We start from the raw sequence: 14410 nt of genomic DNA, 5'->3' as shown, positions 1-14410 counted from the left end.
TGCATGGCAGTTTCAGGATGACAACCTTCACTTGCTGAGCAGGAAGAATTTCAGTGGAAGAGCTGAGCCAAACACCACCTCCATCTGGGTCCCTAACTGAATGTTCAACATAACTAGATTTTATATATTTATTCCACACCTCTCCATGACAGAATGGAGAACAAAAGAGACAAGACATCTGCTCTCATAGACTTAAAGACTTCCATTTCAAAGGAAAACAGAGAAGTGATTGTGTAATTAACTTTAGAAGGTGTTGAGACTGCTAACCAAAAAGGGTGAATGAATAGGTCCTCCTCTTAAGTGAGGGTTTGTTTTTTATGGTTCATTTTGGTGGATGTTTGGGGGGGGTGGTCCTGAGGAACAATTCCAGGGCCTCATGCATGCAACACAAACTTTCTATCACTGAGCTACATTACATCGCCAGCCCACTAACTCTTAGAAGAATAAAAATTATTTCCTCCCAAGGGGAAAGAAAGTAGGCCATTTTTTTCAATATTAAAAATTCTATTATTGATAATTTCATCATGCCTATTCATTTCTCTGAATTTGTGATATTTTCTGGCCCCTGTAGGTGCCGACTGCCTCATGGGAGTGTACTTATTTGTCATCGGAGCCTTGGACCTCAAATTCCGTGGAGAATACAATAAGCATGCACAGCTGTGGGTGGAGAGTACGAATTGTCAGCTCATGGGCTCTTTGGCCATTCTGTCCACAGAAGTGTCTGTTCTACTTTTGACATTTCTAACTTTGGAAAAATACATCTGCATTGTGTATCCTTTTAGGTGTTTAAGACCTCAAAAATGCAGAACAATTATAATTCTGATTCTCATTTGGATTGTTGGGTTTGTTGTAGCTTTTATTCCACTGAGCAATAAGGAATTTTTCAAAAACTACTATGGTACCAACGGAGTATGTTTCCCCCTTCATTCAGAAGATACAGAAAGTACTGGAGCCCAGATATATTCAGTGGCAATTTTTCTTGGTAAGAAATTTTGTATTACAAACCCTTTTATTAAAATGCTGGGATAACATATAATATAGAACTCATTATGGCTTCTAGTGTTTACAAATTTTTATTTCAAATCTTTTATCCATTTTGTCTCACTGAGAGAGTATGGAATTCTATCAGAATCCCCCATGGGCATTTTCCTCTAAATCACTGCTTTATCATATAAATGTCAACATGATAAACTCAATTACAAAGTGATCACTTATATTTCATGAGTCAACACTAATAATAATAAGCAAAATATGCTTTGGCTTCCCAATAAAATATGAGCATAATTCAAAAACAATATAAAAATATTCATAAAGTATTATCTTTTCAAATCCATGGGTGTAGCTGCATATATCTTTCATACAGGAGTACAATATACTATTCTAAACCAATAATATAAAGATATTCTCAAAATGCAATATAAAATAATTAAATTATTTTAAAAATCATTAATACTAGAAAGCACCAAGGCCAGAGTATTTTGTGACTTACCATAATTTTAATATTCAACTTAAAATTTAACATCACATCATTCTTTATTATTTCAATAATACTTCAACTCAAAAGAACTCATGATGTGTTAGGGTATGTAGCTCAGGGGTAGAGCACTTGACCTATACACCCCCAGCATCTCCAAAAACAAATCATTTTTACACAACTTCAGAATTCTTTGTGGAATATGATAAATACGTAGTATGGATTTGTATCTTTAATAATAACACACAAATGCGTGTTCTACTTATTTGCTTGTCTTGAAAGAACGTTTATAAACATTATCGTCTCTTCTGTTCTAAACAGGTGTTAACCTGGCAGCATTTGTCATCATTGTATTTTCCTATGGAAGCATGTTTTACAGTGTTCATGGAAGCACTGGGACAGCAACTGAAATACGGAATCAGGTTAAAAAGGAGATGATCCTTGCCAAGCGGTTTTTCTTTATTGTATTTACCGATGCACTATGCTGGATACCCATTTTTGTACTAAAATTTCTTTCACTGCTTCAGGTAGAAATACCAGGTACAACTTTTGTTTCTTTCTGTAAAGAATCTGCTTGCACAGTACTCTTCTAAGAAACATAATTAAGATTCTTAACACTAACTAGTTTCAAAATTGTAAGTCCGAGTTACATGGAATTTAGGCTCTCTCTGCTCAATAAAAGTTTACTGACAGGAAGTTGTTTGGTTCTTTGTATAAATGCTTAATCATACAATTACTGCTGGAATAAAAGAGCAATAACTAAAATAAGTGGTATGCAGTGCTGAAATTAAGTGTATCCTTAAGATGATCAGAATAGAGACTGAGGCAAAATGATCAAATAAACACTTTTATCAAAGTAAGAAGTTTTTCTACATGGAATATATTCAAGTTAGAAAACCTTACACCAGAGTATGAGATAACAGAAGAAAGAACTTATGTAAAAATAATTTGTATCACATCCAGTAGGGTGGTTAGTGTCTTACACAGATACCTACTGTGGTGACACACACTTATTATCCCAGCACTCAGGAAGCTGAGGCAGGATTGTGAGTTGGAACTACAGACAGACCCTGTTTCAAAACCTAAGCCACACATCTCCTCATGCAGGAAATGAAGTATCAGCAAACACATGGGAAACTGGAACATCTGTGCATTGCTGCTGTGAATATAAAATGGTGTAGCTGCTGTGGAAAATGGAGTGATGGTGAGGAAACATAGAACACAACCCAGCAATTCTACTTCTGGATACATAACCAAAGAATTTGAAAGCAGCAACCCAAGTAGATCTTTTACACCCATGTTTATAATAGCATTTTCACAACAGTTAGAGGTAGAGGCAATACTAGTGTCCATAGATGAAAGAATGAATAAATAAAATATAGGGGCCCAGGATTTAGCTCAGTGGTGCTGCCACCTGCCTCACAAGCACAAGGTCCCAAGTTCAACCCCTGGTACCAAAAATTAATTAGTTAATTAATTGATTGATTGAATTCAATATAGTATATGCACACATGCTATCCAGCCTTATAAAAGCAAAACATTCTGACACATGCTACAATATAGGTGAGTCTTGAGGACATTATGTTAAATGAAATAAGTCAGGCACAAAAGGGAAAAGGTTTTATGATTCCTCTTCTAGGAAATTCCTGGACTAGTCAACTAATAGAACACAGAATGATAGTTGTTAGGGGCTGGGGCAGGGGAAAATAGGGAACCACTGTTTAATGGGTATAATTTCACTTTCGGAAGATGAAAAGTTCTGGAGATGGACTGAAATGATGTCTGTACAACATCATGAGTGTACTTAACACTACTAAACTGTACACTAAAAAATGGCTAAAATGGGAAGCTGGGTATGTGGCTACAAGGTAGAGTATTTGCCTAGCATATGCAAAGCCTCAAGTTCAACTTCCTACAACAAAAATGAGGAAGTTAAAGTGGTAAATGTTATGCATGTTTTACTACAATAAAAAATATGCAAATGTACTGTTAATATGTATATATTCACATTTTTAAAATACATATATAAAATTAAGATCATGTACATGTGTTACTATCACTGTATGGAACATGCCTACTAAGCAAGGGTTCTATGTCTGAGCTATACTCCAGCCCCTAAGATGATTTTAATTGAGTTTAGCCAAAAAAGTTTTCAGTGAAATAAATACTGGACCAAAATCTTAAAATGCATACCTATTTTTAAAATTAAACAGCAGGGGAAAAACCCATTAAAAATAAGCCTACATATTCTGAGAAATACTGTATGTACCATCTACTGGTTAACACATTTGAAAAAGTCACGATTTAAACACTAAACAATGTGCGTTTCCTAAGTTGGAAACATAATACTATGTCATTACTTTGTGGGAAACATTTCTACCTAATGGAACACTTCTGTGGATGTAGTCAGGAGAAACTACTTTAGCCAAGAATCCTCTTCTTTTACAGAACTGTACTCCCCCCCAAATCCTGGCTCTCTGAAAAGACACCCTGGAAAAATGTAGAGTTGGTATTAATTATATGACATCAAAGAAAATATTAAGAGTCAATTCGCAGTCAGGGGTGGAAGACACAGGAAAGGGGTTTCTGTCTTTGTAAACATCTATATACACAAATTATTTCATTTTTCTCTTCCAGGTACAATAACTTCTTGGGTAGTGATTTTTATTCTGCCTATCAACAGTGCTTTGAACCCAATTCTTTATACTCTGACCACAAGACCGTTCAAAGAAACAATCCACCAGTTTTGGTACAACTACAGACAAAGAAGGTCTATTGACAGCAAAGGAAGTCAGAAAACATACTCTCCATCCTTCATCTGGGTGGAGATGTGGCCTCTCCAGGAGATGCTGCCCGAGGCCATGAAGCCAGCTGCTTTCACAGACCCCTGTGAAATGTCACTGATTTCTCAATCCACTTGACTCAATTCCTATTCATAGCTGACAAAAAGGCCCATTTTGTCACAGAGTATACTATGGGGTACTCCACGTGGGATGTCCGGACATGAAACAAATACCATAAAATTACTAAATTAATACAACCATTAATAATGGCTAAGACAAATTAGCTAACAGGGACATAAAGAAAAAAGTGGTTAAAGCTTATATAAAAGAAAATAATTATAATCATAATGTGTATATAGAAGTATATATTTTGTATAGGAAATTTAGAGAAATCTACTACAGAGAGATTACTTCATTCTTCTATCATACGTTTATGGAGCACCCACTATGCAAATTTCATTACAGAGGATTGCTGGGAGTAGGCAGTAAGAATGTTTTCCATCTGTAAGTTGTTAACTACCAAAGACTGGACAGAGTTCATCTACTGCTTCTAAATTTCATATGGCATGCATATCAAAGAAAACATGTTTGCAAAATACAAATATTCTGTTTTAAGAATTCTTATCTCTTCAAGTCTCCATACACTTGAAAACCAATACAACATATTTTTTATTAGGAACAAACAATGTTTTGCTATGTAGCCCAAAACAGCACTTATCTGTCACTTCTTGCTCAAGTTTCTCTTCGCTTTGCACCATCCTATGGAATTAGCAGAGCAGAGGTATTGCAAAGGAGTAAGCCCAGAAAAGAGAGAATAAAGATAAATGTTTAGATCAATGACAGAGCACCGAGTCCAAAAATATAAACTCATGTTTTCAGTCCATCGATTTTTAGCAAGGGTGCCAAGACCAAAGGATAAAGAGTGGTGTTTTCAACAAATGATGCTGGGACACCTGAACAGCCACATACAAAAATGGACCCAAATATCACCCTAAAAACAAAAATCAACTTAAATCAGCAAATTAAATATTAAGAACCAAAATATAAAATTTAGAAGAAAACATAATGGTAAATCTTCAACACTACGGATTTCCAACTAATTCACAGATCTGGCAACAAAATATGAGCAAAAGAAGGAAAAATAAATTAAATTTCTTCTAAATTCACTTCTGTGTATCAAAGGAGCTTATCAAGAAAGTAAGGATATAAGAAATAATGCAAATCATATCTCTAAAAAGGGCTTATATCCAGAATACACAAAGCACTCTTAAAACTCAACCACAAAATTTCTTAAGCAAAACTCTTGAATGAACATTTCTTCAAAGAAGCTATAAAAATGGCCAATAAGCACATAAAGACGTGTCCCACATAACCAGTCATTCCTGAAATCTAAATTAAAACCACAACATGAAAAAATTCTCATTTGGCAGAGGGATTATCAAGAAATAAATGTTGGAGATGTGTAGAATTTAAAACCCCTATACCATACAGAGCTAATGGAGATGAAAAATGGTGAAGCCACATGGAAGTTTAACAGTCCTTCAAAAAACTTTAAAAATATAATTACCATATGACCCAGTGTATTCGTCACTCTCCTGTCACTGAGACAAAATATCTGACACTCAAAACTTAAAGGAGAGGTTTATTTTGGACGCATGGTGTCAGAGGGTTTAGTCACAGTCAGCTGGCTCCAAGGCAGAATCAGCATAGTAGAAGGATTGGCAGAAGAAAGCTGCTCAATCCATGGCAGCCAGGAAGCAGAGAAAGAAGTGGAAGCGCCTGGGACAAGAGCACACCCTTCTAGGTTAGGATCCCTCTGACCTGGCCTCACTGCCTGCTAACACATTAAGCTCTGAATTCATCAATGAATTCATCCACTAATTAGTACAGTGCCCCCATGATGCAACCATCATCCAAAGGCTTCACTCTAGCACACGAGACTTTTGGGAGACATTCTGGATCACCCAACAATTTCACTCCTAGATATAAACCCCAAAGAACTGAAAACAGGACTTAAACATACTTTTATGCAAAGGTTTAAGCATTATTCACAATAGCCAAAAGAAGAAGAAAAAAACCCAAGTGCTCTAATGATATATATATATATATATATATATATATATATAGGAATAGTATTAAAAGAAATTAAATTCTGAAACATTCTACATGAAAATGTAATAAAATGCTGTATAGTTCTGAATATGTGACATATCTAAAATAGACACATAAAGCTAGAAAGATTGAGATTATTAGAGGAAGGGGCAGCAGCTGAGAAGGTGATGACATTCAATCAGGTGATCGTTAAAGATTTTTTAGAGTTGTCTTTAAAAAGTAACCTCAGAGTGAAAAACCAAATGTTACATGTATACTAGTATATTATTTGTGGATAACACATTACTGAGTTCTCCACAGAAACACAGATCCATATATAAACACACATATATTGGGGGAGAGAGAATGCAAGGAATTAGATCATGTGATTATGGTGGCTGGTAATTCTAAAACTGCCAGTTCAAGTCTAGAGGCTGGCTGGTTGCTAAAGAACCAGGAAGAGCCATTCTCAGTTGAAAGACTATCAGGCAGAATTCTTTACTGCTAAGGGGATGGACAGACAATATGGAAAACTTACAAGGGGTCTTGATCTTATCATGCAGTTACACCAATATATCAAAAGACTACAGAGAGCTCAGAACTTGACACTTAGAAGGTAAGTGAATGACAGGCACTGCATTAGAAACAATAGTACTTGGAGGAAGAGCTACACAAATGCAAAAAAAAAAAAAGCAAGATCCTAAAATAATAAAGAAAAAAACAAATTTCAATTGGATTAAACACATAGATGTTAAAAAAATATTTTAAATTTTTGGAAGGACAAATAGGATGTACTTTCATGATTTCCTATACAAATTCAAGAAAGTACAACCCATTGTGAGACTGGTAAGAGTAAATTAAAAATAAAAACCTTTGGGGCTGGGGATTTAGCTCAGTAGTGCCACTGCCTGCCTCACAAGTGCAAGGACCTGAGTTCAATCCCCAGTACCAAGTAAATAAATACAAACCTTTATTCAAGGAGATTCCATAATAAAAATACAAAGATAAACCACACTATGAAAGACAACTGAAATATATGTAACATATCATTAATATTCAAACTACGTATCTGAAAAATGATTTGGAAAGATAAAACAGAAATGGTTTAAGAATATGGCCTAAGAGACAGGCGCAGTGGCACACGCCTGTAATCCCAGCATTTGGGAGGCTGAGGCAGGAGGATCGCTGTGAGTTCAAGACCAGCCTGGGCTACATAGTGAGTTCCAGGTCAGTCTCAACTACATAGTGAGACCCTGTCTCAAAAAAACAAAACAAAAAAAAAATGGCCTAAGAAATCACGCATCACGTTTCTTCAAAATTCTAATGGTTACACAGTCGGCACTCTTCAGTTTGGGAGACAGCTGCACACCGGAATGAATTCCAGGAGGGAAGGAACCACCTAGCCATCTGCATACTGGCAGCCAAACAGATGAAACAGTATTTTATAGGGCTCTGAAAACATACATGTTAAAAATATAAAGACACAAACAAGAAAGCTGGGGTGTAGCTCAGTGCAGAACACTTGGTAGAGCATCCAAGTTCCATCCATAGCATAGCAAATTTTAAAAAACAACATAAATACACGCACACAGAGATCTGAAGAAAGTAAGAATCATATATATTAATTAAATCTGCATGGTAAGAATGGGTGGGTGCTCTTTCCTGTACATTTGAACTATGTCAATAAAAATACAATTTGCTTTTAATAAAATAATATACATTTTTAAAACTTTTTTTTTTTTGAGACAGGATCTCACTACTGTAGCCCAGACTAACCTCAGAGTGGCTATCCTCCCCCTTCAGCCTCCAAGGTGCTGGGATTATAGGCATGTGCCATCAAGTCTGACTAAAAAAACACTACAATTTTCAGGACAAATAAGAGAGCTATTTCTCTTATATGAAAGTAAGCATCTCTCTGGTATAGAAATCATACCATATAGGTGATCTTTAATTTAAAAAATTAAAAACTATGATACGTCAACCAAAACTATTCTTTGCCCATCCATTTGCCCCTTTTCATACCCAGTTCGAGGGGCTTTAAATGTTCTCTACACATCTGTTTATCTACACAGAATTAAGATGCTTTGCAGAATTAAAGATGTCTAAAAGTTACATATAGTATATCACTAGTTGATTTGTTGACATGTGACATAAGCCACCAAAAGAGCAACATAAGATAAAGGAGTTGTAAAATAAAAGGTCATCACTAATGTCAAATGATACAAAAACAATTATATATTTAAACATGATACATTGGAAAGAGTTTTATGTAAATAACTTGTATTATCTCCAAAAGTAATAGCACACAGCCATAAATTTAACAAGGCATTTTGAAGACAGCAACATATAAAATATCAAATATATGAAATATTAACAGTCAAAGCAGTTGACAATAAAATTTTTACTTTTATTAAATAAGTTAAAAATATGTATTCTCCCAAAACAGATTTTCGTTTTCTGAAATAAAGGGGAAAAATACTTATATTTTTTAAAAAGCTACCACCATCAAACTTTAAATGCCCATTTTAAGTTTCCCTTCAAGTCAATGAAGTTCTGATTCATACACTTTTTTAGAAAGTCTTCAGGTTAAAAAAAAAAGTTTTTAACTATGTTTACCAGGTTTTTATTCAGCATTTAGCGAGTGTTGTGTGGTACTTAAAAGGTGCTAGGGATATAAAAGTAAAACACAATCACTGACCCCTTGTCTCTTAAGCACCAAAAGTATATAAAGGATTTCATCATAAACGGCCCTGACACCTGGGTACAGAAGGCACTGTTTCACTATTTTTACCTGTCAACACCTTAGACTGTGAGAATATAAACATTAAAAAACAGATACTCCAAATTCTGACATATAGTATCAACAAATTCACACACAAATGCTGAATACATACATCCTTTGGCATAACCCCCCCCCCCCCCCGTACTGGGGATAGAACTCGGGGCCTTGCGCTTTCGAGGCAGGCAGTGGCACCACAATCAAACTCATTTTTAATCAAGTATTTCCTTCACCTAAGATTTATAACCAGAATTGTTCCACATCTTTTAAACAACACAAACACACGGCAAGCAAGTCACCTCACGCGTCCACCCAGGCTTCCCAAGGCGCGGGAAGCACGCGAGCTCGGCTCAACTTTCCCACTGCCAAATCAGAAGTCAGTCAAATTACCTTGAGCGGCTTACTGGGCCCAGCGCCGGAGGACAGAGGACGCTGCAACAAAGCTACACCTCCTCGAGTGCTGCGCGTTTCCCGCCGTTTATGCTGTCCATACGCATGCGCCTGCGTGCGAGCAGAGCCTTGTGGGGGTAGCGCCGGAGGATTCAGTAACAAAGCCACACCTCCCGGGGTGCTGTGCGTTTCCCGCCTTTTCTGCTGTCAATACGCATGCGCCTGCCTGCACGCTGAGACTTGTGGGTCCCTTACCCGACCTAGAGAGATGGAAGTGCAAGCTGCACCTGCAGTCCGCTAGGACTTGGAGTGCCATCCTTTTCCTTGCTGGCCAGTGACCCGGAAATCTCCCAAGCTATCACATCATGTGTGGCACTGGTGCAGTGCAAGATGGAGGCGGGAACGCCTCCAGATAAGGACCACCAGCTGAGCTGAGGCAAACTTCAGCAGGCCGTCAGAGTTTCCTGAGGCGCCATGGCGGCCCCCCGCAGCATAGAGGCCCAGATCCCGAGGCGTCCACTGTGACCATGTTAACCATGTCGGTGCCACTAAGCAAACTGCCCTGCCCGGGTAAGCGAGAATCCCATACAAGGACGAGTGCAGACAGGTGGGGGCGATGGGGCGAGACAGGCTGGACCACAACTGGGGGCTGCAGCCTCCTCTCCCCTCCCGCTGCCTCTCCTCTAACCTGGTCTAATGCTCATCCCAAATTACTGGAGTAGGAGAAATCTTCATGTATGTGATTCTGATCCTTAAAGGGTAATTTTACACAAATATATACTTTTTTAATTTACAAAGAACAAAATACAGACTCATCAGAACTACAATTTAAGATGTTAACTTACTTTTTTTGTACAGCAATGCCTTGTATATGTTGTATTTATGTGCTGGGTTTATGAGAAGATATGATTTTGAGAAAATTTAAATAGTTAATGCCCTATGAAATTCAACGCCTTTATTTTTCGGGTATTTATTTGTTCTGTGGATGTTTCTGTCATTGTTTTTAGTAAACATTAGAATTTTCTGGGACAGTGTCTAAAGCCAAAGAGAATAATGTAATTTTGAGAGGAAATAACATACTATGGCTTCCCATAACCTCAAGAGAAAAGCCATATGCAGAGGACCAAGTGCTAGTTTTATTGCTTTCAAATGAAATTTATATGAACTTGGTTAAAATCATATACTCTCTTTTTTGTTCAGTAAGATGTCACAGAATTGTCCTATCTCTAGGGTTACACTATCCAGGATCTGTGAATACTCTTGATAAGGCTAAAATATATAAAAGTATGTATCTGTAATTTCTACATATGGAGTAAATTGAATTCTAAAAATTTCATTTATGATCTCCTTTCCAAAATATACTTCATAAAATACAAGGTAAATAATAAGAAATGGGGAAGATAGATATTTTGTAAATAGGAAGGGGAACAAGACAGGGAAGAAGTATAGAGAGAGGGAAAGAGAAGAAGAAAGAATAAAGATGTTATGTACATGTACCAGTTCATTAGGAACATAATCATTTTGTCAGGAAACATGCTATTTTTTAAATGAAGTACTGTATTATAAAAAGGAAAAAAATAGCATGTTCTTTAAACTCATGTTCTATTAAAACTCAGAGCATCACCCCACCTCCACATGAGAGCAGATCTCAGCAGAGTATCCTCACCCATGGGAGAGCAAACCCAGAGCAGCATCTACACACACACACACACACACACACACACACACACACACACGAGAAAAACCTATGACAGAGGAGCCAGGCCCTGTCCCGTTGTGAGAGGGAAGACCTGGATTGGGACCCTGGCCCCACGTAAGAAAGCTGACCTGGATCAGAGTAGACCCACATGGAAAAACAACACCCCATGCCCAGAAGATCAAAGAAAGGGGCAGCAGAGACAAAAATGAACCAACTGACCCAATCTTTGACTGAGATAGCACCCAGGGAGAGAAGAGATCAACCAGACCCAGTGACTGTGGAAATTAGGTCCGGTGGCTCACTTGAACCTTCCTTCACCTTGCAGCCTATATCTAGCAGAAAACAAAGGGCTGATTGTGTTTCCCATCTGAGCAAGGACACAACTTGAAAGTAACCACAGTCTGGAGGGAAAGAACAGAGGCGCCTCTAGTGCAAGAAGGGCACCTTAAAAACCATGGGCCTGAAAGCTAGGCATAGAAAGTCATATCGCTGGATTCCAAGACTAGACTGCAGATCATGTAAAGAAACCACTCATGGCATAACACAGGAATTTTTTTCTTTGACTTGGCCATTTTTTAATTTTCTATCTTGCCTTCATCAGATTTTTTTCAGGGTAAGGGGCTTTCTCCCATTTTATTTTTTCTCTTAACTTTGTTCTTTCCCCCTTTAAAAAAACTTTTTTTCTCTTCTATCTCCTGATTTAGCTGTTTATCTTTTTTCTTCCTTTTCTTGTTCATTTGTTTTCTAGTGACTGTTCTCTGTCACTATTAATTTCCTTTTATTCCTTAGTTGGACCCCCTATCATACTTTTCTCTCCTCATGCATGTCCCATCAATTTTTCAGATTTTACTTTTTTTTTTTTAATTCTCTGATTCCCCACCCCTTCCACCTTTGGTAGCATAACTATTAAGATTTATAAATCCCTAGATAGTTAACTTTACACTTTCATTGTTGAATGCTGTGCTATTATTAGAAGTAAAGTTCCATTTAGTAAGTATTTACTGTAGGTCAGTTAATGTTCATAGTATAAATATGAGTGTTTTCTATAAGCAAGATCTTTATTGATCCTTAGGGTTTACTAGTAATGTTTTATTTAATGCTATAATTGATACTGATTTTACTGCTATAGCCAGGGTGCCATAGCTGTTGCTTCTGGTTTTCTTGAGATGCCAATATCTCCGTTACCTAGGGGTCATTAACAATACTGTGGCCCATTTGGAGAAAACAGGAAATTGGACAAATATACTGCAGCCTCACATATCCAGTAAACATAGGTGTTTGGATCCTGGGACAGTAACAAAAGCCAGTAGTTAGCCATGCTCAGGGAACACCATTGAAAAGCAGACATTAACTAAAGAGGTCTCCACACTAGAAACAAAACTTTCCTCTACAATAAATCCACAAGCCTCAACAGAAAACAACAAAAGTAGAAACGTGGTAGGACAAGACAACAAGATGCCTCCCAGAACACCCAACTACCCCAAAGCTGATCCATATTCAGGGTAAGGGGCTTTCTCCCATTTTATTTTATTTTATAAAATATTGAAGTAAAGTATTTATATTTATATAAAGTATTGAAGGGGAGAAAAACAAAAGCCTCACACCAGAATGATCTGAAATGGTATATATAATAAAGCAATTGACAGGAACACAGAAGATACAAGTAAGATACTGAGCCAATTAGATAAAAATCAGTGAGTCTAAAACTTATGAAAAGAAGAGCAAAATGAAGCAAATATGTGACCAGAAAAGGATTAGAGTTCATTAAAACTTCTATTTAAAGCATGGGCAGCAGAAATGACCAATATGAGGACAGAGTCAACTAGCAGGATGTGGTCAGTGACCAATTAGAAACAAGAGACATCTTAAAGACAACAGAACAAAAAAAAAGGAATCAGAGGGCTCCTAGATGACAAAGGAAGGCTAATCTAAGATTAATTAGTATTAGTACTGCTGCCTGCCTTACAAGCTCAAGGTCTGGAATTTGATCCCGATAAAAATTAATTAGAGTTAGTACAAAATCAGAATATAGCACAAATAGCATAAAAGATGTGTTTACTGAAATAAAAGAAAATTTCCCAATTAAAGGAAAAGAATTTAACCTATAGATAACTGAGGCATATAGAACCCCAAATAACTACAATCAGGAAACAACCTCCCCGTGACAGTCAAAATCCTGGAAGTCCAATACAAAAACAGCATCTTAAATGCAATTAGAGAAAAGAAACAAATTACTTATAAAGGAAAACCTACTAGAATTACAGCAGACTTCCCAGCACAAACCCTAAATATCAGGAGAGCTTGGGATGAAGTGTTTTAAACCCTACAAGAAAACCATTTACAACCCAGGCTGACATCCTGCAACACTTTCAAAATTGATGGATAAATAAGATCTTCCATAATAAACAGCACCTAAAGAATCTGACTACCAAATGAACACACAAAATATTCTCAAAGATTCTAGATCAGTGGTGGCAAACCTATGGCATGAGTGTTGCAGTGGACTGTTTGTATCATTGAAAGCTCTAAAAGGTTCACCATGACTGCCCTAGAAGAACAACAAAGCTAACAGTACAAGAAATCTAATGGAATGAATATGCCAAGTAGGGGGAGCAGTTAAGTAGAAGGGAAAAAATCCAGAACAGGAAAATAAGACAATAACAGGAATAAGTTAATACCTATCAATAATGTCAAAGGTCTCAGTTCTCCAGTCAAAAGATTCAGACTGGCAGGATGGATCAAGAAACAAAATCCAACAGTGTTTTGTATGCAAGAAACATTTCACTTAGAAAGAAACTCAGGCTAAAAGTTAAAGGATAAAAAATACAAATACTTCATGTGTAGTGGATCAATAGTCAACTTGTAACACCCAAATGAACTGAATCGGTGTGGGCTGGGCATGGAAAATCCACCTGAGGATCGTTACCAGTAGTCATAAAAAGAGAACTGTAGGGGAAGATCATGGGCTGTTGATTTTCTAGGAGAAGCTTGCTATGGACGGTTTTCCTGATGCAAACTTGGCTATTCTCATCAGAGGAGCTCAAGGCCTCCCTGTCCCTGGGAATGACTACATTCTCGTCAGGGGATCTCTGATCTTCACCATGAACATCACTACCTGGCTCCAATATAGATCCTTCAGCCTGGTAGCACAAATCCTTTATCCTAACAACTGGACTTAACCACTTAAAAGTTTT

The 14410-nt window shown here is 37.1% G+C and overlaps 1 protein-coding gene across 1 annotated transcript in view; it reads left to right on the top strand.

Moving 5' to 3' along the window:
* Rxfp1 (relaxin family peptide receptor 1) overlaps window positions 1–4577 on the top strand; it is a 103208-nt gene extending 98631 nt beyond the window's left edge. The window contains exons 16-18 of the mRNA XM_010627943.2: window positions 572–982; window positions 1796–2014; window positions 4112–4577. Of these exons, the coding sequence (XP_010626245.1) occupies window positions 572–982; window positions 1796–2014; window positions 4112–4395 (914 nt within the window). The 3' untranslated portion in view covers window positions 4396–4577. The remainder of the gene's footprint in view (window positions 1–571; window positions 983–1795; window positions 2015–4111) is intronic.
* Window positions 4578–14410: the final 9833 nt, after the last annotated feature.

The sequence above is a fragment of the Fukomys damarensis genome, unplaced genomic scaffold, assembly GCF_012274545.1.
Source record: "Fukomys damarensis isolate Sample0158 unplaced genomic scaffold, DMR_v1.0_HiC HiC_scaffold_38, whole genome shotgun sequence".
Taxonomy (NCBI): Eukaryota; Metazoa; Chordata; class Mammalia; order Rodentia; family Bathyergidae; genus Fukomys; species Fukomys damarensis.
Note: the sequence above shows the minus strand (reverse complement) of the source record. Positions and strands in the feature narration are given on the sequence as shown.